This window comes from Chiloscyllium plagiosum, chromosome 31 (assembly GCF_004010195.1).
Source record: "Chiloscyllium plagiosum isolate BGI_BamShark_2017 chromosome 31, ASM401019v2, whole genome shotgun sequence".
Taxonomy (NCBI): domain Eukaryota; kingdom Metazoa; phylum Chordata; class Chondrichthyes; order Orectolobiformes; family Hemiscylliidae; genus Chiloscyllium; species Chiloscyllium plagiosum.
The window spans coordinates 17,590,342-17,615,539 of record NC_057740.1 but is presented as its reverse complement, the minus strand read 5'-3'; the positions used below and the strand labels follow the sequence as shown (position 1 = coordinate 17,615,539).

The 25,198-nt window shown below is 41.4% G+C and overlaps 1 protein-coding gene across 2 annotated transcripts; it reads right to left on the bottom strand.

Annotated features, from left to right (window-relative positions):
* Window positions 1-11,706: 11,706 nt before the first annotated feature.
* ndufa7 (NADH:ubiquinone oxidoreductase subunit A7) lies at window positions 11,707-24,867 on the bottom strand. Of its 2 annotated transcripts, none has more exons than XM_043721067.1 (4): window positions 24,770-24,867; window positions 18,180-18,229; window positions 14,142-14,291; window positions 11,707-12,005 (listed from the first exon to the last, which is right to left on the bottom strand). In XM_043721067.1, exons 1-4 carry the CDS (start codon window positions 24,818-24,820, stop codon window positions 11,909-11,911), a joined length of 348 nt encoding a protein of 115 aa, XP_043577002.1. In that variant the 5' UTR covers window positions 24,821-24,867; the 3' UTR covers window positions 11,707-11,908. The 2 variants fall into 2 exon arrangements, with proteins under 2 accessions (XP_043577002.1, XP_043577001.1); XM_043721066.1 differs by lacking the exon at window positions 24,770-24,867 and adding an exon at window positions 24,475-24,620.
* Window positions 24,868-25,198: the final 331 nt, after the last annotated feature.

Genomic DNA, 25,198 nt, shown 5'->3' with positions numbered 1-25,198 from the left:
GGTAAGGTAAGAGTGCTAGCCATTGACGTCAAGGTAGCAGTTGACAGTTTGTGACATCAAGAGCCCTATCAAAATTGAAGTCAAAGGAAATCAAGGAAAATTTCTCCACTAGTTGGAGTCATACATAGCACATAGGAAATGGATGTGGCTGTGGGAGGTCTGTCATCTCAGGTCCAGGGCAACACTGTAGCAATTTCTCAGGATAGTGTCCTGGAACCTGCCAGCATCAACTGCTTCCCCAATGACCTTGGTTTTCACTGATGATTGGACAATGCTCAGCATCATTTGCAACACTCAATACTGAAGCAGTCCATGTCCATATGAATATTATCTAGGCTTGAACTGATAAACGATCAGTAACATTTGTGCAGCACAAATGCCAGACAATGGCCGTCTCCAACAAGCCAAAATGTAACCACTGCGCTGGACATTCAATGGCATTACCATGACTGACTCTCCCAATATTAACATCTTGGGGATGGGGTGGGGAGGAGGTTTCCATGACTGAATGCTAGAATGGACTAGCCAGGTAAACACTGTTCACCATTTACAAAGCACAGGTGTGATAAAATACTCCCCACATGCCTGAATGATGTGCAGCTGTGACAGCACTCAAGATGCTCAACATCATCAAGGGTAAATTAGCCATTTAATCAGCAACCAAGCCATCAACCTAAGCAATCATTTCCACCATCACTGAACCTTAGTGTACTCATCGAGTGTACTCTTTACTAAGGTGCAACATTATTATTAACCAACAATATTATTATTATTCCTGATGAAGGGCTTTGGCCCGAAAAGTTGATTTTCCCGCTCCTTGGATGCTGCCTGACGTGCTGTGCTTTTCCAGCACCACTCTGATCTAAACCCCAGTATTATTATTCAGTCAGTAACATAGATACATCTCTCTAAAAAGTGAGGGAATCCTGGAATTGAAGGGGAGTGGGATGTTTTCAGAGATAAACAAGAGGAGCCCAAACAGAAGGGTTTTTGTTATCTCCACAGGATGGTGTGGTGGTGACTCTCACTGATACTGGTTGTAAGTTTGCTCGTAGAGCTGTAAGGTTCATTTTCAGATGTTTTGTCACCATATTAGGTAACAAAGTTAAAAACCACACAGCACCAGGTTATAGTCCAACAGGTTTATTCGGAAGCACTAGCTCTCGGAGTGCTGTGCCTTCATCAGGTGGTTGTGGAGAATAAGATTGTAAGACACAGAATTTATAGCAAAAGTTTATAGTGTGATGTAACTGAAATTATATATTGAAAAAGACCCGGATTGTTTGTTAAATCTGTCATCTTTTAGAATGACCACATTGGTTTCAGTTCTTTCAGTTCTTTTTAAATCGCAAAACTTTTTTCACATTCCAATCACTTAATCTGAACTATCAGTATATTTTTTTCACTGACACCCTACATCCATTACCCCCAGCAATCTTAGATTTCCCACAGTGTGGAAACAGGCCATTCAGCCCAACAAGTCCACACTGACCCTCTGAAGAGTAACTCACCAGGATCCATTTAGCATGGCCAATCCAACTGACCTGCACATCTTTGGATTATGGGGGGATACCGGAGCACCTGGAGGAAACCCACGCGGACATGGAGAGAATGTGCAAACTCCACGCAGACAGTAACCCGAGGCTGGAATCAAACCCAGGTCCCTGGCACTGTGAGGCTGCAGCGCTAACCACTGAGCCACTGTGCTTCGCTAACCCCTCTAACCCCTCCGTCAACCCCCCTTCCAAACTAAAGCACAAATACTATCCCTTTCACACTTCAGCTCTGATGAAGGTTCATCTAGATTAAAAACGTAAGCTCGCTCTCTCTCCATGAATGCTGTCTGAACTGCTGTGATCTCCAGCATTTGCTGTTTTCAGTATAGTCCAGCATGTCCAGTTATTTGTTCCCACATGAGTATCCCTCTGCTGGTTCCCTCACCACCTGCTACAGACTCTGTCTAGTAGCAACCCTTTAGATTGGTAGTGGTGTCTTCCAGTCACAGTTTTTAGTTATCATTGAAATCCACCAAGCAGAGTACATTCTGCATCTATGGCACCCTCGTTGCCTCCTTCTGCTAGAGAAGTACAGATTCAAGGACAGTACATGGTAAACAGCAGGAGGTTTTCTTGCCTTTGTTTGACCTGTTTAGGACTTGACATATCCAGTCATGGTGATGGTATTGTTTGGGATATTGTCTGTAAGGTATGATTCTATCAGGCTGCAGCTTGACTAGTTTGTGAAACAGCTCTCCCAGTTTTTGCACTAGCCCCCAGGTATGGTCAGAAGGACATTGCAGGGTCAACAGGGCTGTTTCTGCCATTGTCTTTTCCGGTGTCCAGGTGATCAGTCCGAATTTAATTTTTTTTGCTGAGACTTTGCAACGATTGATATGATTGAATGCCTTGCAAGGCCATTTCAGAGGGCAGTTGAGAGTCAACCAAATTGTTGTAGGCCAGACCAGGTCAGGATGACAGGTTTTCCCTTTCCATGAGTGAACCATATGTATCTTTTTAACAATTGACTAATGGTTACATTATTAACTTATAATTCGAGGTCTTTCATTGAATTCAAATTTGACCATCTGATTCAGTGGCATTCCAACCCAGGGTCCCCAGCACATTATCTGGGTTCTCTGGATTTCAGCGACTAGACCTCTTCACCTTTGCCTCCCCCAAATACACAAATTGTACCAGTCACCCAATTAACCCTACCAGGTTTGTGTTCAATTCATCTAGATATTGTTGGCTGCCAGGGGGTACTGTGATGGGTCTACATTCTATGTGTGGCTGGAGGCGAAGGTATAGCTAAAGGACTGAAGGGACTGTTAGGGAAGTGTGCGCCGCATGACTGAGGTTCTTAACATGATGAAGGGAATCGGTTCTCTGCATGACCTGAATCGCTAGGTTGATATATAAAGTGGCTTGTAAAAGTATTTTATTTCACAGAATCATTAACCTATGAAACAGGTTACCAAATTCTGCAACAGGCTGGCTACAGTCCTTCAGGACAGAGCTGCATGAATTAATGAGAGTTATATATGCATATCACCTTTATAGAAGGTAGATGGAGCATAGCGAATTCTGGAATTTACTGCTGGCTCTGTAAACTTGGTCAATTGCCATCAGAAATCTAACAAAAATTCCCCAGTATGTTTCCTACATTCACCCTAGGCTTTCTTTGTTGCATCTCCCTGGACATTTTGTGACTGAAAGCATTGCACATGAGCTGTATCTTGTCTCCATGCAATTTGATTGATGAACCAATTGTCATTGCCAAGTAAACTGTAGAGTTCCACCCAAGAGTCCTGATGTTCTAGAATAACCATAAAACATGCATATTTTTAGCTTATCAGAAAAAGGCTCAAATTACCCAAGGTTTCAGTAATCAGGAGAAAAAAAACTGGCTAATTGCTGAGAGAATGTTTTCCCTTTCATAAAATGTAAAAGACCACCAGATTGTAATCCCTGCCAACTGAAGATTGTAAACAGAGCAATAGATTGTATAGGAATAGGGTCAGTTCGCAATGCAGAGTCACACCAATTGTGTGGGTTCAATTCTTTGGTCTCTCTCTTTCTCAGCACATCATCAACATCTCTTTGTTTGTCTATCCCTTATTTTCTCTCCCTCTTTCTCTCGGCATCACATCCTGTACTTCATTCACTTCTCACCCCATCAGCATAAATACAACCCTTTTCCCGCCAATTTTCAGTTCTGACAAAGGATCAATGGACTTGAAACATTAACTATTTGTCTCTCTGCAGATCCTGCCAGACCTGCTGAGTTTCGCCAACACTTTCTGTTTTTGTATCAGAACAGTTTTGGGAGGCAGGAGGAAAAATGGAGTCCACTGACTGGGTTTAACAGAGAGGTAGATATTCAGCACTGCGTACAATGGTAATTGGCAGAACACTCAAAAACAAAACCAAGAATAAGTAGTTGCCCAGGAAGAGATGAAATGCTCCCAACACAACAGTATGAGAGATACATATTCTGAGGAGCATTATTAGTGCTTTCACACTGAAAAACAAGCTTGCACATGATACACACCCACTGCTGCGCTTCAGCGAAAATGTCCAATTTAGCAAGTGCCGTAGGTGTTTTCTCTCTGCATGATGAGGGCCTCTGAAGTCTGCATTCTACCCACCCCCCCACCCCCTCCAACAATGTCACCCATTGATATATATATCTTTTTGTATATTTGTCCACCACCAGGAAAACACCCATGTGGCCAATTGTATATTAAGAAGTAAAGCTTGTTGAGGGCAATGTTGACATCAAAAAAGTGAAGGGGGTAGTGGGGGAGGGTGGGACATAGGGAGAGAAGGAGGGGATTAAATCAAAATGGAATTGGAGGGGGCAGTAGGTTTTCTTGCTGCCACGGGCTACTCTGAACTTTAACACCACCTTCAGTCAGCAAAGTTTACTCAGTAACCTCAGTATGGAGGAAGACCAAACATGTAGATTGAGTCCATCTGATATTAGTCCTGATCAGGTGAAATTTCTCTTTGGTGCAAGGCCCCAAAATCTCCCCAGCAACCTCTTCAAGTCATCTCCATGTTGTTTGACTCTGCATGGATGGATTTCTGTACTAATAACATTTGTACGCTTTTCAATTTCTGATCCTTAATGGCTGCCTGGATCTCAGGCACACAACTATCTTCTCCTGGAGTCCTGAATAAGCACTCTGTATGAGGGCTCTTCCCCAAATCATTAGTGAAAGTATTTGAAACATACAACAAATCTTTACATTGTCATGATTCTCAGGTAGCTAAAATTTCACAGAATAGAACAGCACAGTAATAATTAACCGTATTAGAGCTCATGTGGTGCAGTGTCCTGATCTCTGAGCCAGAAGGCCCAGGTGAAGTCCTGTTTGGTCCAGAGACAGGGTCTTGGTATGTAATAATATCTCTGAATAGACAGGAAAATATCAATTATTGACCCCATCATTTCAGATGCAAGATTGATGTGGTAGCATCATCTGTTGGTAGAAGTATGGTACTGCACACTATTTGTATTACACTTGAGCTTGTAAATAGCCTAAAATTACCAATTATGGTTTTAGTAATTTCCAAAATAGTTATACTGGTGGCACTAAACAAAGATATTAACACATTTACTTCAATGATATGAAGTGTCTTCCACAATAACAGACAATGGACTTGCATAAAACCATACTGAATGCTCACACTTTCATAGTAAACAGCAAATCACAGAGAAATATTATTACTGGAAAAGGACATTGGGGTCTATTATATAGGTCTCGATGTCTTGGTATTATAAAATTCCATAATACTTCTTGAAATTGTCCAGGTATTTATCCATCAACATTACTGATACATTTAGCCTTGAGTAGCAATAAAGTACATATTCTCTGAGTAGAGGTTCCTCCTAATTATTTATTGAATGTATTACAATTTTTTGGACATTTATGGCCCCTAATGTTAGACTTGGAACATCTTTGGTAAGTCTACCCTATCAAGCACTTTTAATATTTTTCATATGACCTCCATGAAGCTATCCCTTAGCCTCCCTTTACTAATGACAAGAGCCCCACTCTGATAATTTTACAAGATTGTCATAACCTCTATATTCTGATGTCATTCTTATAAATCAGAGTTAGTATGGAGGGAGAGATGCACTGTCAGAGTGTCATAGAATCACACACTACAGAACAGACCTTCTGGCCCATCAAATCTGTACCTCCAAAAATATACTACTACCTACACCAGTCTCACTTTTACAAACTAGGCCCATGGCCTTGAATGTTATGACACCTTATGTGCTCATTCAAGTATTTTTTTAAAGGGTTATGAGGTTTCCACCTCAACTACCCTCCCAGGCACTGCATTGCAGACCCTCACCACCTACTGGGTAAAATACTTCTTGAAACTCCTTAAAAGCTCCTGCTTTTCACTTTAAAATTATGCTCCCTTGTTATTGGTCCTTTAACTAAGGAGAAACACCTGTTTTCTATTCATTTTGTCCATGCCCCTCATCATTTTATACACCTCTATCAGGTCCTCCCTCAACCTTCTCTGCTACAAAGAAAACAACTTAAACTTGTCTAGCCTCTCTTCATGGCTGAAATGTTCTTTCCTGGACAACATCCTTGGTGAATCTCCTTTGCACTCTCTCTCTAGTACAATTACACCTTCCTTTAGTGTGGTAACCATAACTGCACACAGTTACTCCAGTTTTGGCCTAACAAAAATTCTATACAGCGTTAACATGACCTCCCTGCTCTGATAATCTGTGCCATAACTAATAATGGCAAGCATCTCATATGCCTTATGTTATGATGGTGTAGGTGTGCACTGTACCTTTAAGAGAGAGCGGGAGCTGGCACAGATCCAGAGAGGCACAGAGTGTGCTGAAAAATTTAACAATGTAACATTTGGATGAAACAAATAGCTGGAGATGTGTTGCCATGGTACAAAAAAGACTTCAAATTCGGCCCATCAGTTAAAATATGCCCCAGATACCAAATTCCAATTGAATTTGAATTTTACTGTTTTGGATGACATCAAACCAATAAAATGAGACCATGTTTTGGGGTATAAAATTGGACATTTTGAACAGAGGGAGAACGGCAAAGAGCAGCCAAGCAAGCAACGACTGCCAGCAAAACAGCTCTCTGAAAGGTGCCTGTCCAAAAGAAATTTGTGCAGCGGAAGACCAAAGCTAACTTAGAGAAATCTATAGAGAAAGTTTGACATCTGAAAAGGACAATTGGCTTTGAAATTGATTTGTTGTAAATTTAAGAGGGAATTTATCAGAACAATGGGAGGTAAAAATGGGTTTAAAAGAAAAGAGCTGTAAATAGTTGTTTTTTAATGTTCGCTTTTGGACTTAAAGATTTAAATTGTTTTTTTTCTTTAAACAGTGAGATCTGTGATAGTTCTTTGCCCCTCGAAACTTAACAGTTTATGGTGCGAGGTGAGCTTTTCTGTGTGTCACCCTTAAGTTAGCAGAGGGATTTACCCCATGTCACAACATTTAACTATCCTAATTATTTGTCCTGTCACCTTCAGGGATCTGTGGACAAGCACCCCCAAGATCCCTCAGATTCCTACTGTCTTGCCATTCACTGAGTACAACTTTATCTTGTTTCTTCTTCCAAAGCGCATCACCTCACATTTACCAGATTTAAATTCCATCTGAAATTGATCAGCCCATCTGACCAATATATTTATATCCTTCAGTAACCTTCCTCCTGTCAACAACCCAGTCAATCTTTGTGTTATGCACAAACTTACTTATCATCCCTCCTACATTTTCATCAAAGTTGTTTCTGAACACCACAAACAATAAGAGGCTCAGCACTGATCCCTGTGGTATGCATTGGATACCAGGCTCCAGTCACACAAACAGCCTTCTCCCACCACTCTCTGTCTCCCATCACTGAGCAAATTTTGCATCCATTTTGTCAAGTTACCCTGGATTCCATGTGTTTTTGTCTTTGTTATCAGTTTCTATGCAGGACCTTGTCACAGGCCTTGCTGAAATTCATATAAAATACATCAACTGCCAAACCCTCATTAAACACTTGGTCACCAAATAAATTCCACCAAATTTGTGAGGCACGATCTCCCTCTGACAAAGCTATGCTGACTATCCCTGATCAAACCATGTCTCTCTAAATGGAGATTAATTTTCACCTTCCCTATTTTCTACAGTAGTTTCCCTACCAGTGAAATTAGATTCACCAGTCAATATTTCCCTGGTCTAGCACTACCATCCTTTTTCTAAAGTGGAACCACATTCATAGTCCTCTAGCATCTGTCCAGTGGCCAGAGACTATATAAAAATTTAGGTCAGAGCATTGATAATTCCTCCCTTATCTCCCACCGCAGCCTGGGATATAACTCATCTGGACCTGAAGTATTGTTCACTTCCAAAACCCACCAAAACTTCCAATACCTCCTTGTTTCTCAGTACCAAGAGAGAGCTACATTGTCACAGTGCCAGTCAGAAGGTCAATAGGCAGGGAACAATGTTTCTTGCGTTTTCTCTCTCTCTCCACAGATGCTGCAAGACCTGCTGAGTTTCTCCAGCATGTTTTGTATTTGAGATTTCCCATATCCACAATATTTTGCCATTATTCGAGAGAGAAGGCAGCACTAAACTAGGATCCTGGGAATGAGGTGAGCCAAGTATCAATGGGGGACCGTTTAGTAAATAACGATTATCATATTACAAGGATAGCTTAGATATGGGAAAGGGCAAAGGGGAATATATAGTAAGAATAATTCAAACAGAATAAGAAGTCTGTCCCTGATAAAATGCAACTGAAGGTTAGCAGGCATAACTGAAAGTGAACAATGAATTAATTTAAACAGGCCTTCCAGTTCACAGTCATGGTATATTGTTGAGACTGTGAATGGAAGGGAGGTGGGGCTACTGGGAAGGTAGCTGAGAATGCAATAAGTAGATGAAAGTGAGGGAGAAGGTGATAGGTCAGAGAGGAGGATGGAGCAGATTGATGGGAAAGGTGATGGACAGGTCAAGAGGGTGGTACCGAGTTGGAGGCTTGGGACTGGGATAACGTTGTGGGAAGGGAAATGAAGAAACTGATGAAATCCACATTGATCCTGTGTTGGGTTGCAGGGCACCATGTTGGAATATGAGATGTTCTTACAGGCATTGGGTGGTAAGAGTTTGGCGAAAGAGGCAGCCCAGGACCTGCATGTACTTGGTGGAGTGAGAGGGCGAGTTGAGGCGTTCAGCCACGGTAGGGTGGGGTTGGTTGGTGCGGGTCTCCCAGGGATGTTCTCTGAAATGATCACAAGGCGTCCCAACTCCCACTGTGCAGGAGACCACATTGGTTACAACGGATACAGTAGATGACGTTGGTCAATGTACAGGTAAACTTCTGTTGGATGTGAATCCTTTGGGGCCTTGGATGGAGGTGAGGGGAATGGTGTGGGCGCAGGTTTTGCACTTCCTGTGGTGGCAGGAGAAGGTGCTGGGAATTGGGTGTGGGCTGGGGCAGTGGCATGGATCAGATGAGGGAGTCACGGAGGGAACAATCTCTTTGGATTGCTGATAGGGAAAAATATATCTTGTGGTGGTGTTTGTAGGTGGCGGAAGTGGCGGAGGATAATGCAATGTATGTGGAAATTGCTGAGGTGGAACATGATGACGAGGGTGGCTCTCTCCTTATTGTGTTGGGAGGGGTGGGGTTCAAGAGCGGAGGTGCAGGAAGTGGAGGAGATGCGCTGGAGGGCATTGTTGACCACGCGGAAAGGGAAATTGCGATCTTGGAAGAACGAGGCCATCTGGGATTTTCTAAGATGGAATTGGTTGTCCTGGGAACAGAGGCAGCAGAGGCAGAGGAACTGGGAATAAGGGGTGACATTTTTACAAAATGTAGGGTGAGAGTAGGTGGGCTCGTAGTAGATGTCCATGGTTAGTCAGTCGCCAGAGACTGAGATGGAGAGGTAACAAATGGTATATTCCCAAAAAAGGGAAAGATAGGACAAAAAAAAAATCCAGATGACAAAAGAGATGTACATTAAGAGATCAGGTAGGGAATCCAATTGAGAAGCAGACTGTATATTAAAGATTTAAGGGGAACTAAATGACACAGAGAGTACATAGAGGCTGTCCAAAGGAAATTGAATAATTCTTTGAAAGGGAAAATTTGCAGGTTGACAGGGAAAGACTAGGGAAGATACTGAGTAAATTGCTCATTCAGAAGCTAGCAGACATGATGGGCTCAACAGCTTCTTCCATGCTGTTTTATAATTGCATTTGCCAAAGCATTAAATCGTGACAAATTACGTGCAGTTCTGCTCTCCTGGTCTGAGGAAGGACATTTTTGCTATTGAATCCAGCGAAGATTAACCAGACTGATTCCCTGGATGGCAGGACTGACATATGAGAAAAGACTGGATTCACTGGGTTTGTATTCGCTGGAACTTAAAAGAATGAGGAGGGCATCTCATACAAATATATAAAATCCTGATGGGACTAGACAGGTTAAATGTGGGAAGAATACACCCGATATTGGGCAAGTTCAGAATTGGGGGGTATCACAGTCTAAGAATAATGGAAAAACCATTCAGGACTAAGATGAGAAAGAATTTCTTCGCTCAGAGCTGTGAACTTGTGGAATTCTCTCCCACAGGAAGCTATTGAGGACAATTCATTAGATATATTCAAGAGGGAGCTGGATGTAGCTCTTGCATTAAAGGGATAAAGGGGTATGGGGAAAGGGCAGGAGGGAGATACTGAAATTGCATGATCAACCATAATTGTGTTGATTGGCGTTGCAGGCTCAAAGGGTTGAATGGCCTACTCTTGCACCAATTTTCGATGTTTCTGCGTTCCTTTCTAAAAAGGAATGGAAGAGTAACCCAGAACTTCAGAGGTAAAAGCTTGACACTGTTCAAAATATTCTAAAAAACTTTTTAAATTATTATGCACTTCATAAATTATCACTTTCTCAATCTCATCCCTGGCTGTGTTGATTTATTTACTTTTATTCCAATTTAGTTTGTTAAAACTATCAAGCAACTTTTCAATCTAACTTCATTGAAGTAAATTTATAAAAAAGGTTGTCTGTTCTACACCTACAAAACAAATGCAGCTGAATTCTTAGATAAAGGAAAATGTGAGCAAATAACGTGTCCATTAAACCAGAGCTTAAGTCAGAAAACAGTGAACTAGTTTACATGGCCTGGGATTGTCATAGCTAGTATGGTGTGGTTATTCTGGTGCAATGTTTGTTTAAAATTCATTTGTGGGATGTAGGTACCACTGGATGGACCAGCATTTATTTTCTATTCTTAACTGCCCTTGAACTGAGTGGCTAACAGAGTCCATTTCAAAGGTCAGTTCACCAAATATTAACCAAATTGCTGTGGGTCTGGAGTCACATGCAGGCCAGATTAGAGAAGGGAATCTGTCATCCTCATCCAAAGGACATTAATAAACCTGATGGGTATCTTTTTTAAAAGCAACAGTCAACCTGATAATCATTAGACTAGCTGTTGGTTCCAGATATTTTTTGTGTAATTCAATTGATTTAGTGTTATTATTGGAATTCAATTATTAGTCCTGAGACATTATCACGATGCTACACTTCCTCTCAGTAATCTCTATTAAGTATTGTACCATATGAAAATCCAATTCCTGGAGCCATTTAGACTGTGGCAGCTGCTCTGGCTCAAGACCTGAATTCAACTGTTCTTTTCAATCTCTCTGTACAGCATATGCACTACAAAGCAAAAGTGAGGACTGCAGATGCTGGAGATCAGAGTCAAGCTTAGAGTGGTGCTGGAAAAGCACAGCAGGTCAGGCAGCATCCGAGGAGCAGGAAAATCGACGTTTCGGGCAGGAGCCCTTCATCCTGTTCCTCGGATGCTGCTTGACCTGCTGTGCTTTTCCAGCACCACTCCAATCTTGACATATGTACTACAAGCCTTGGCCAAGGGAACAAATCAATCACAAGGAGTACAACTGGCCTGTAAAATTCCAAAATGCAACAGCTAGCATTAACAGTAAATTAATTTTTAAAAGGTAATAAAACTGAAAACATTACAAATGTTCAGAAAGAAAAACATTTCAGATAAATGAAACTAAAAATATAAAATACTTTCCCCGCTACTTAAATGGGTTATAAAGGGTCCAGTAACAAAGAAGTGATGTGCTTTTGACGTCGAGATGCAGATGAAGTATGATACTTTTTAAAAAAAGTGCACAAAACACCATTTGCTTTATTAACTTGGATAATTACTAAGCTGATTTACATTAGGAGCCATTAAACCCCAAAAAGTGACAGAAACTCCAGGTTCCAATCTGGCTGTCCAATGCTGCAGCTCCAGTACTTTAAACTTCTTTCCATTGCCAGTACTACCATAAAAGGTTAAAGTTCATGATAATCTCAATCACCCTCCAGTCACAGATACGGCTGATCCGTGGAAAGCTTCAACTTGACTGGCTGCCCAGGTAGAACAGGTTTCCCAACTTCCTTAGTTACTTCAGTACCTTGGCCACTGGAACAAAGAAAAGAAGTTCAATTTACTGTATTCTGAAGGAATTCAGTTGATGGAAATTAATTCAGTTCTACAGATGTGCTGTGAAACAGATAATAAGGTTGGAAACATCCTAATTCTCAGTGTCACTTTACATAAATTCAGTACTGATTTCCAAATCAAAAACTTTACTGTTTTTTAATTTGCATAGTTTACATGGACATGAGAAGAAAAGCTTCTCACATATATCCCAGTATGCACAAGGGTACACTGTAAATCCTCCAAACTGGAATACTTGTTTTTGAATTTCAGAATAATAAAATGCATTAACCATAAGTATGTGAATCTGATAAAAGTACAGCAAACTTTGTTTTAACTGACACTCTTGATAAACTGGCAAAAAGTATATACCTGAAATATCTGAAGTTTACTGTATTATCACAATATCATGTTGTCTAGTCAGTTGAGTGTGCGAGTGAGAAGGTTCTCTGCTTTTAAGTTTTATTTAAGGTAAAATTGCATTATGGAACAGCATAAATCATGTAATAAATTATAAATGATGTGTATATCCCCTGCATTATATTTCTATTACTTAGTATGTGTTTTTACATTGATCACGTGGACATCCTGATCAAGCAAATATTTGATCAGCCAGCATACCCCTGGTCCCACAGGTACCTGTTAATAAAAAGCATGCTCTGTGTAGTTGAGACATAAAACAGTAACAAAGTGTAATAAAAAACAATAAAAATTGTTTTATTCAAATACTGTATTTTTCATGTTTCCAACATGCTGTGCTCTTTAATATTAGAAAACACATTTATCAGTGAGTACTGTGCATATGCAGGATATTGTGGATGAACTTAGGAAGAGTCAAATATTGAAGCAGGCAAGCATAACTTAGTGAATGACTGAATACAGTAAAAATCAAGACCATGTGGCTGAGTTAGGATGGTGAGTGGCACTTTCTTTGCTTTAACTCCTGTCTGTCCATTGTACAAATACTGAGTTAGCAAATCTGGATTGCAATCACAAGACCAAAAGATGGGGAGCAAGAGGGGTTAATTACTTTGCATGTCAATGCAAGAATGAACATGTAGGTAGAAAGGCTATTTACTGTTCGAAAATATCTCTAAATGTCCTCAAAAACCCTCTTGAAATATACTCTTTGGTGGACGAAGAACTGGGAAAAATGGGTAGTGCGGTCGTGGGGATGGCTAGGACAGGGCTTACAAGACACTAGTACCAGTGATGGGGGCAGTCTGGATGTTAGTTGTTCAGATACACAACATGATCAGCTAAAACTATGATGGGAACAGTGCACGCTAACTTCAAATTTGGGAAATATAAATTGGGTTTTTTCTAAAATGTCAAAGTGGGGCGCTGGAATAGCACAGCCGGTCAGGCAGCATCCGAGAGCAGGAAAGTTGACGTTTAAAGCATAAGCTTTTCATCAGGAATTGTTCTAAAATGAAGGTAGTCTTGGGGCTGTGAAGAGCAAAGATTTAAGTAGGATTATGTGTACAGATCAGTAAAATTGGTGCGCATGGATGAAAAGTAATCAGATTGGCAACTGAACGCTGGTACTTATTTGAGGGGCTGAAGAGAGGAAAAATGATCAGAAACCACAGAGTAATGTCTTCAGTTTTGAACACAGATCGTCAGAAGGATAAAATAAATCAAAACTCAGGAAAGTGCACCCTCCCAGTAAACCAAAATTGTAGGGTTAAATTTGAGTATGGGCATTAACCTGTTCTGAATTTAGAAGGATGATTGTGATTAAATTGAGATTTTATGAATAAGAGGTAAAATACATAAGTGCTAGTTCTTCAGGGGAATAATGTTAAAACTGGAGTTGAACAATGTTGGAGTTAAACAAGGACAGTTTTTTTCCCCCAATACAAAGGGTAGAGGGAATTTAGTAGCCACTATCCAAAAAAATCCAGGATTGACTTGACTAGAATTGAAATAAATAGATTTTTGAGAGGCAAGCTATGCAGGAATACAAGAAAAGGTGTGAATGAATTTAGGTACAGATTAACTAACTGGAAAAGGTTTAAGTTCTAAAATAGTCTATTCCTGTTCCCATGTTACTCTGTCACTCCTAACGTTGCTCCAAACATTATGGAACTGAATAAGGAATTTGCTGCCACTAACCTGGGCGCCTGTGTTCCCGCTGCTAGCGCTTTCTGCGATGACCAAATGACAGTAGGTGGAAATGTCTCTCGACGACCATCTCGTAAACAGTAGTAGTTATCTGAAAATTTATGGCTAGGGCCAACTGGGAGCTTGGGTGGAGGTTGGGTCCTGAAACAAAGCATTCCAAAATCCTGTCTTTACAAAAGGAGCAGCTTAAAATTACTGTAATATCTTAAAAGCTACACCAAGAAAACCAGTATCCTTTCACAGGAGGAGGAGAGCCATGAGGCTACTGTAAGCAGTTACAAGATAGCACAATAACTGCTGTCTTGAAAAAGAAGGTAAGGTTTCATCAAAACAAAATGCACAGAACTGATCTCATTTTCTCTGTCATTTCTATTATCAAGGATGGTCTTATTTTCAATGCTAAATATTCCTGTTCTGTAAGCGTCAGCAAAAAGAAATGGCAAAATACTTGACACATTATTTTAACACGGAGTCGTGGAGATATGCAGTATAGAAACAGACCATTCAGTCCAACTCGGCCACGCCGAACAGATATCCCAAATAAATTTAGTCCCATTGGCCAGCATTTGGCCCATATCCCTTTAAACCCTTCCTACTCATATACTCACCCAGATGTCTTTTAAATTTTGTAATTGTACCAGCCTCCACACACTTCCTCTGGAAGCTCATTCCATACACACACTATCCTCTGTGTAAAAAAGGTTGCCTCTTCTTAGGTCCCTTTTACATTTTTCCCCTCTCACTTTAAACCTATGTCCTCTAGTTTTGGAGTCCTCCACCCCAGGGAAAAGACCTTGTCTATCTACCCTATCCATGCTCCTTGTGATTTTACAAACCTCTATAAGGGTCACCCTCAGCCTCCAACACTCCAGACAAAAGAGCTGTAGTCTATTCAGTCTCTTTCTAAAGCTCAAACCCTCCAACCCTGGCAACATTCTTGTCATTCTTTCCTGAACCCTTTTAAGTTTCACAGCATCCTTCCGAAAGCAGGGAGACCAGAACTACACATAATATTCTAAAAGTTGTCTAAACAATGTCTTGTGTAACCACAACATGACCTCCCAACTCCTCTACCCAATGCACTGACCAATAAAGGCAAGCATACCAAATGCCTTCTTCACCATCCTGTCTACCTGTGACTCCACTTTCAAGAAACTATGAACCTGCACTCCTAGGTCTCTTTGCTCAGCAACACTCCCTAAGACCTTACCATTAAGTGTATAAGTCCTGCCCTGATTTGCCTTTCCAAAATGCAGCAACTCACATTTATCTAAATTGAACTCCATCTGCTGCTCCTCAGCCCATTGCCCCATCCAATCACCATCCTGTTGTAATCGGATGTAACCTTCTTCGCTGTCCACTATACCTCCAATTTTGGAGTCATTTGCAAACTTACTAACCATACCTCCTTTGGTCACATCCAAATCATTTATATAAAAGGTGAAAAGCAATGGACCCAGCACTGATCTGAGAATGTGTATCAGCTATGAACAGGTAGGGAAATAGTTAAGTTTTGAGTTTTGTGAAATAAGAGGTTCCGCTGAACATGACTTAGATCAGATAAGAACTTACAGTTAACAATGGGGTGCTGGAGGCAAGGGTAATGGGTTAACAAGGTGTAAAAGCATGCAGAGCCATTTAACAAGATGAGGTAGCATTCAGTATGTAATGTCAGCTAACAATGTTAAGAACATTCATTGTGTAACAGCAAATGGCTTAATCTTTACTGTTGATGTTTGCTGATTGTAACAGTCACTCAATTAATACGTATGTTGCCTTATCTGGATGCTCCTCCCTGTAAAATGAAGATATAATTCATTGAGAAACTGCTACTTGAGAGAGAAGACTGAGAACTCATGTCCCTGTGCACATGGGCAATTGTTCTCTATCCTTCCAGGGCCCAGAATAAAGATGATGGTAAAACTATACTGTGACTCTGAGCGTTTTGCTTCAACTGAGACAGGAACGGGACGACAGATTCTTCTGGCACAGCACTGGTCACTGACCTCCAGCCTGAAAAGCAACTCAACATCACCACTCTGCCTTCTACCTTTGAGCCAGTTCTGTATCCAAATAGCTAGTTCTCCCTCTATTCCTTGTGATGTAACCATGAGGAACCTTGTTGAATGCCTTACTGAAGTCCATACAGATCACGTCCACCACTCTGTCCTCTTCAATCCTCTTTGTTACTTTTTCAAAAGACTCAATCAAGTTCGTGAGACACTATTTCCCATCTGAAAGCCAGATTGACTATCCCTAATCAGTCTTTGCCTTTCCAAATAAGTGTAAATCCTGACCCTCAGGATAACCTCCAACAATTTGCCCCACCACCGACGTCAGGCTCAGTCTACAGTTCCTTGACTTTTCCTTATCACCTTACTTAAATAGTTGCTCCACAACTGCCAACCTCTCGTCTTTTGGCATCTCACCTGTGGTTATCCATGTTACAAATATCTAAACCAGGGATCCAGCAATCAATTCCCCGGCTTCCCACAAAGTTCTAGAGTACTCCTGATCAGGTCCTGGGGATGTATTCTCCTTTATGCCTTTTAAGACATCCAGCACCACCACCTCTGTAATATGGACATTTTTCAAGATGTCACTATTTATTTCTCTATTTTCTCTATCTTCTCCACAGTAAACATTGATGCAAAACACTCATTTTGTATCTTCCCCATCTCCTGCGGTTCCACACACAGATGGCCTTGTTGATCTTTAAAGGGCCCTATTCTCTCCCTAGTTACCCTTTTGTCCTTAATGTATTTGTAGAATCCCTGTGGATTCTCCTTAACCCTTTTTGCCAAAGCTATCTCATGTCCTTTCTTTCCCCCTCCTGATTTCCCTCTTACGTATATTGCTACTGCATTTATACTCTTCTAGGGATTCACTCGATCTCTGCTGTCTATACCTGACATATTCTTCCTTCTCATTCTTAACCAAAACCTCAATTTCTCTAGTCATCAAATATTCCCTACACGTACCAGCTTTGCCGTTCACCCTAACAGGAACATGCTGTCCCTGGACTTAACGTTCTCTCCTTTTTGAAGGCCTCCCATTTTCCAGCCACTGTGAACATCTGCCCCCAATCAACCGTTGAAAGTTCTTGTCTAATACCGTTAAAATTGGCCTTCCTCCAATTCAGATCTTTAACTTTTAGATCCAGTTTATCCTTTTTCATCAGTCTTTGAAAACTAGTAAATTATGGTCACTGGCCCCAAAGTGCTCCCCCACTGACACCTCAGTCACCTGCCCTGCCTTATTTCCCCAAGACTAGGTCAAGTTTTGCACCTTCTCTAGTAGGTACCTCCACATACTGAATCAGAAAAATTTCTTGTACACACTTAAGAAATTTGTCTCTATCCAAGCCCTTTACAATCCCAGTATACATTTGGAAAATTAAAATCACCTACCATAACCTTTCTAATTATTCTTACAGATAACTGAGATGTCCTTATAAATTTGTTTCTCAGTTTTCTGCTACAACTGGGGGTGGGGGGGTCTTTCTTACTTCTCGGTTCCAAATTCCTCCCAAATAACTTCTCAGGACGTATTCCCAGGAATATCCTCCCCAAGTGCAACCTAATGCTATCCTTAATCAAAAATATCACTCCCACTCCCCTCTTGCCCCCTTTCTATCCTTCCTATTATTCTTAAATAATTCAAAAGTAATCTAATAAATGCCTATTCTGATCACAGACTCAAGACAGCTAAACTGGCACCAAAACAGATTCAGGAAAGAATAACTGATACCTGGGATATGGAAAAGGGATGCTGTGAAATACTGGCAGTCTCCAATTTCTAAGTCAAGTCCAACCAAGGTTAGAAACAAAATAAAGATCCCTCTACATTACACAGAGATACAGTGAATATCTTTAAAAAAAAACGCAGATTAAACAATTTGACATTAGATCCAACACAAGAAAGACAGAGTAAAGGTCCCATGTCGACAATGACCATCAGGTACAAAGAATTAAATTTAACAGAAGGCTATATTCTGATGATCCCAGCTCAGTTTATTTTGTCTGTTACCTGAGAGCAATTTCAGTGTATCGAAGCTGCAACTTTTCTTGGAGATTCTTCTGCAGGAGAGAAAAACACGAGAGTCAGTTGCAGACATATTTACACATACACATCAAAATGTCCAGCTGATGATGCAGAACAGTCCTGAAAGACCAATTATGGAACAAGGAACTACAACTGGTAACATAGCAGCAATGCTGATGTGCAAATATACAAACTTATGAACTTATTATTTAGCTGAACATTGTCGCAACGTGGAAGATTACTAGGTTGTGTCCTGTCCACAGAAACCAGAACAAATCCAACTTGCCAATTACCACCTTATCAGGCTATTTTTGATCAAAGTGATGGAAGGGGGTAATTAGGGGATTGCTTAGCTCAGTTTTCTGGATGGCTGGTTTCCTATGCAGAGTAATGCCAACTGTATGAGTTCAATTCCTGTCATCGCAGAGATTACAATTGAAGATAATCTCCTTCTCAATGTCTCCCCTCATCTGAGGCATAGTAATCCTCAGGTTAAACCACTACCAGGTGTATCCTTGTAATGAGAGAGCAGCCTTTTGATCCTCTGGGACTGGTCTCAATAAGCTAACAATGAATGGTCATTGCATTTTCTTACTGGCTCAGAATACCAGATTCTTTTGAGTTATTCAACAAAATCTGCAAACTTCACCAGCAAGAAGGACAAGAGCAGCAGATGCATGGAAGAGCACCATTATCCTGACTTGGAAATATATCACTGTTCCTTCATTGTCACTGAGCCAAACCTTGGAACTCCCTTCCAGCAGCACAGCGGGTGTCTCTATACTGCAACCATTCAAGACAACAGTTCACCACTACCTTTTCCAGGGCTATGAAGGATGGGCAATAAATATTGGCATATTGCATGAACATCTTTTTTTAAAAAGTTTCCAATATCTGCCAATGTTAAACTTTATAAATAAATATTGGCTGGGATAACTTTATCTGCAATACTTTTCAAATGTTAAATACTGGCTTAAAGGGAAAGTATATATCTACAGCATGTACATATATAAGGTCTTGCTATACATGCACATGGACTGCTGTAGTATCCAAGAAATCACAAATGGTGCTGAACATTGTTTCTCCATCATTAAGTCAAAAGTCAAGATGTTTTCTGATGATTGCACAGTCATTGGTGAAGCAACCAATGATGGTTAAGGCCAGGACACTATCCTGAGGGACTTCTGCAGTGATGTCCTGGAGCTGAGATGATCAACCTTCAACAAACAAACATCTTTCTTTGCATCAGGTATGACTTCAACCAGAGGATTTTTCCAACTGTTTCCCACTGACTCCAGTTTTACTTGATTTCTTGGCAGAATGCTATCTTGAATGCAAGGTACTTTTCTCTCACCTCACCTCTAAAGTTCAGCTATTTAGTCCATGCTTGGACCAAGGAATTGAGAGTAAAAGCTGAGTAGCTCTGGCAAAATGCAAACTGAACATCAATGCTCAGATCAAAAAAACCCAAAAGAACTGCAGATGCTGGAAATCAAATAAGAAAGGAAATTATTGCATTGAGCAAAGGGCTGAATGTTCTCAAAGGAGAGAGGGGCCAGCGAGAGATCATTGTCCACGCTGAAACCAATGACATAGGAAGGGAAAGGGTTGAGATTCTGAAGGGAGATTACAGAGAGTTAGGCAGGAATTTAAAAAGGTTCTCGAGAGTAGTAATATCTGAATTATTCCTGGTGCTACAAGCTAGTGAGGACAGGAATAGGAGGATAGAGCAGATGAATGTATGGCTGAGGAGCTGGTGTATGGGAGAAGGATTCACATTTTTGGATCATTGGAATCTCTTTTGGGGTAGAGCGACCTGTAAAAGATGGATGGATTGCACCTAAATTGGAAGGGGTGAAAATGTGTTGCTGGAAAAGCGCAGCAGGTCAGGCAGCATCCAAGGAGCAGGAGAATCGACGTTTCGGGCATGAGCCCTTCTTCAGGAATGAGGAAAGTGTGTCCAGCAGGCTAAGATAAAAGATAGGGAGGAGAGACTTGGGGGAGGGGCGTTGGAAATGCGATAGGTGGAAGGAGGTCAAGGTGAGGGTGATAGGCCGGAGTGGGAGTGGGGGCGGAGAGGTCAGGAAGAAGATTGCAGGTTAGGAAGGCGGTGCTGAGTTCGAGATCAATATATACTGGTAGGGAGATTTGCTAGAGCTGCTTGGGAGGATTTAAACTAGTAAAGTGGGGGGGTGGGACCCAGGGAGACAGTGAGGAAAGAGATCAATCTGAGAACAGAAGCGAGTCAAACAGTCAGGGCAGGCAGAGACAAGGTAGGACTAATAAATTAAACTGCATTTATTTCAATGTAAGGGGCCTAACAGCAAAGGCAGATGAACTCAGGGCATGGTTAGGAACATGGCACTGGATTATCATAGCAATTATAGAAACATGGCATAGGAATGGACAGGACTGGCAGCTTAATGTTCCAGGATACAAATGCTACAGGAAGGATAGAAAGGGAGGCAAGGGAGGAGGAAGAGTGGCGTTTTTGATAAGGGATAGCATTACAGCTGTACTGAGGGAGGATATTCCCAGAAATACATCCAGGGAAGTTATTTGGGTGGAACTAAGAAATAAGAAAGGGATGATCACTGTATTAGGATTGTATTATATACGCCCTAATAGTCAGAGGAAAATTGAGAAACAAACTTGGAAGGAGATCTCAGCTATCTGTAAGAATAATAGGGTGGTTACAGTAGGGGATTTTAACTTTCCAAACATAGACTGGGACTGCCATAGTGTTAAGGGTTTAGATGGAGAGGAGTTTGTTAAGTGTGTACAGGAAAATTTTCTGATTCAGTATGTGGATGTACCTACTAGAGAAGGTGCAAAAAACTTGACCTACTCCTGGGAAATAAGGCAGGGCAGGTGACTGAGGTGTCAGTGGGGGAGCACTTTGGGGCCAGCAACCATAATTCTATTAGATTTAAAATAGTAATGGAAAGGGATAGACCAGATCTAAAAGTTGAAGTTCTAAATTGGAGAAAGGCCAATTTTGACAGTATTAGGCAAGAACTTTCAAAAGCTGATTGGGGGGGCAGATGTTCACAGGTAAAGGGACGGCTGGAAAATGGGAAGCCTTCAGATATGAGATAACGAGAATCCAGAGAAAGTATATTCCTGTTAGGGTGAAAGGAAAGGTTGGTAGGTATGGGGAATGCTGGATGACTAAAGAAATTGAGGGTTTGGTTAAGAAAAAGAAGGAAGCATATGTCAGGTATAGACAGGATAGATTGAGTGAATCCTTAGAAGAGTATAAAGGAAGTAGGAGTATACTTAAGAGGGAAATCAGGAGGGCAAAAAGGGGACATGAGATAGCTTTGGCAAATAGAATTAAGGAGAATCCAAAGAGTTTTTACAAGTACGTTAAGGCAAAAGGGTAACTAGAGAGAGAATAAGGCACCTCAAAGATCAGCAAGGCGGCCTTTGTGTGGAGCCACAGGAGATGGGGCAGATACTAAACGAGTATTTTGCATCAGTATTTACTGTGGAAAATGATATGGAAGATATGAAATGTAGGGAAATAGATGGTGACATCTTGAAAAATGTCCATATTATAGAAGAGGAAGTGCTGGATGTCTTGAAAAGGGTAAGGGTGGATAAATCCCCAGGGCCTGATCAGGTGTATTCTAGAACTCTTTGGGAAGCTAGAGAAGTGATTGCTGGGCCTCTTGCTGAGATATTTGTATCATCGATAATCACAAGTGAGGTACCGGAAGACTGGAGGTTGGCTAATGTGGCGCCACTATTCAAGAAGGGTGGTAAGGAAAAGCCAGGGAACTATAGACCAGTGAACCCGACGGTCAGTGGTGGGCAAGTTGTTCGAGGGAATCCTGAGGGACAGGATGTACATGTATTTGGAAAGGCAAGGACTAATTAGGGATAGTCAACATGGCTTTATGCGTGGGAAATCGTCTCACAAACTTGATTGAGATTTTTGAAGAAGTAACAAAGAGGATTGTTGGGGGCAGAGCGATAGATGTGATCTACATGGACTTCAGCAAGGCATTCGACAAGGTTCCCATGGGAGACTGGTTAGCAAGGTTAGATATCATAGAATACAGGGAGAACTAACCATTTGGATACAGAACTGGCTCAAAGGTAGAAGACAGAGGGTTGTTTTTCAGACTGGAGGCCTGTGACCAGTGGAGTGCCGCAAGGATCGACGCTGGGTCCACTACTTTTCATCATTTATATAAAGGATTTAGATGCGAGCATAAGAGGTATTGTTAGTAAGTTTGCAAATGACACCAAAATTGGAGGTGTAGTGGACAACGAAGAAGGTTACCTCAGATTACAACAGGATTTTGAGCAGATGGGCCAATGGGCTGAGAAGTGGCAGATGGAGTTTAATTCAGATAAATGTGAGGTACTGCATTTTGGGAAAGCAAATCTTAGCAGGACTTATACACTTAATGGTAAAGTCTTAGGGAGTGTTGCTGAACAAAGAAACCTTGGAGTGCAGGTTCATAACTCCTTGAAAGTAGAGTTGCAGGTAGTTAGGGTAGTGAAGAAGGCGTTTAGTATGCTTTCTTTTATTGGTCAGAGTACTGAGTACAGGAGTTGGGAGGTCATGTTGCGGCTGTACAGGACATTGGTTAGACCACTGTTGGAATATTGCATGCAATTCTGGTCTCCTTCCTATCAGAAAGATGTTGTGAAACTTGAAAGGGTTCAGAAAAGATTTCCAGGGATGTTGCCAGGGTTGGAGGATTTGAGCTATAGGGAGAGGCTGAACAGGCTGGGGCTGTTTTCCCTAGAGGGCTGAGGGGTAACCTTATAGAGGTTTATAAAATTATGTGGGGTATGTATAGGATAAATAGAAAAAGTCTTTTCCCTGGGGTGGGGGAGTCCAGAACTAGAGGGCATAGGTTTAGGGTGAGAGGGGAAAGATATAAAAAAAAGACCTAAGGGGCAACTTTTTCACGCAGAGGGTGGTAGGTGTATGGAATGAGCTGCCACAGGAAGCGGTGGAGGCTAGTACAATTGCAACATTTAAAATGCATTTGGATGGGTGTATGAATAGGAAGGGTTTAGAAGGACATGGGCCAAGCACTGCCAGGTGGGACTAGATTGGGTTGGGATATCTAGTCGGCATGGATGAATTGGACCGAAGCGTCTGTTTCCATACTGTACATCTCTATGACTTTATGACTCTGTGAGTTGCTATAAGTTGAGAGGTCATGTTGTGGCTGTACAGGATATTGGTTAAGCCACTTTTGGAATAATGTGTGCATATCTGCTCTCCCTGCTATAGGAAAGGTGTTGTGAAACTTGAGAGGGTGTAGAAAAGATTTACAAGCATGTTGCCAGGGTTGGATGGTTTGAGCTGTTAGGGAGAGGCTGAATAGGCTGGGACTGTTTTCCCTGGAGCATCAGAGATTTCAAAATCATGAGGGGCATGAATAGAGTAAACAGACAAGACCTTTTCCCTGGGGTGGGGAGTCCAAAACTAAAAGGGCATAGTTTTAAGGCGAGAGAGGCAAGATTTAAAAGGGATCTCAGGGACAACTTTTTCTTGTAGAGGGTGGTGTATGGATTGAATGAGCTGCCAGAGGAAGTGGTGGAGGCTGGTACAATAACAACATTTTTAAAACATCTGGATAGGTATATGAATAGGAAGGATTGAAGAGGGATATGGACCAAATGCTGGTAAATGGGATATCTGATCAGCATAGATGAGTTGGACCAAAGAGTCTATTTCTGTGCTGCACATTTCTAAGACTCTACTGAAAAATCTCAGGTCTAGCAGCACCAGTGGAGTGAAATCAGAGTTTACATCTCAGGTTCAGTAACTTGCTTCAGAGCTATCTGAAGGAGGGTCACTCGACCCGAAATATTAACTGATTTCTCTCCACAGATGCTACCAGGCTTGCTGAGATTTTCAGACAAATTTCTGTTTTGTGTCAATGCACAGGTTTTTTTTCCCCCCAGTGCTAACAGCCCAGCCTCTTCCAACATTGTGCTGTTGATCGAAAGTAGACCAATAATCTGGTAACTGGCAGAATTGGGTTTATCCTTTTTTGTGCATGGGATACACCTGGATCATTTTCCACAACTTCAAGTGGATGCCAGTGTTGTAACTGTACTGAAATAGCTTCGGTAAAGAGCAAAAGTCTTCAGTACTACTATCAAAACACAGTCAGTGCCTCTAGTCGCTTCTTGATAGCTTACGGAATGAACCAAATTGCCCAAAATTGATGCTTGGGACCTGTGCAGGAGACCGTGATGGATCATCCACTTTTGCTGAAATTTGTTGCGAACGCTTCGGCCTTACCTTTTGTAGCAACGTGCTGGACCTGCCCCCACTGTTGAGAGAAGAAGGGACTGGAAACGTTAATTGTGCTTTCTCTCCACACATAACTGTCAGACCTACTAAACTTCTCCAGCAGTTGCTGTTTTTGATTGAGGATAGAGATTGTTGTGAAGAGGCTCGCAACAGGCATTTGATTTTAATTTACATGTAGCTATTACTTCCGCAGCAAGCATTTAGCATTAAAGCTGACTGTATAGTGGCAATATGTTTTCCCCGAGCAGCTGGGACACATTATTATTGAAGTTTACAGACTCACCCCCGCTAACCAGTTCCGCAGCCTCTGAATGATCTTGGTCGCTGACGCCATGTTTGTTGTGAAGGACAAACACCTGGAACTTGACGAGCCGCAAAATTAAAATGTTTAATTTTATTAATATGGAGTTTCCGATACTTTATTTATTTATTTTAAAAGTCATATTAAATTATAATTAATCAAATAATAATAAAAACTACTTCCCTCAGTGAATCCTGGGCGGGCACGGAATTGTGGGAGAAACGGACAGTTCTTTTTTAAGGAAAAGTTTTATTTTGAATTTGAACCTTGTTAGTGATAATGTGAAATACGGAGTGGGGTGGTGTTATCGTTGTCGGTGGGATGTTATTAATTGTTTGTTTTGAGGGGAGTTGACAGGGCGCGGGCGCGGGCGCGGGCCCGGGGGGGGGGGGGGCCCTGGGTTGTGTATAA

Coding starts and splice junctions, on each gene's coding strand:
- ndufa7 (XM_043721066.1), bottom strand. CDS start 24,558: ATGTGTGGAGAGAAAGCACAATTAACGTTTCCAGTCCCTTCTTCTCTC. Junction 14,292..18,179: donor TACACTGAAATTGCTCTCAG/GTAACAGACAAA, acceptor GCTTTGTTTCAG/GACCCAACCTCCACCCAAGC. Junction 12,006..14,141: donor GCGGGAACACAGGCGCCCAG/GTTAGTGGCAGC, acceptor TCTTTGTTCCAG/TGGCCAAGGTACTGAAGTAA.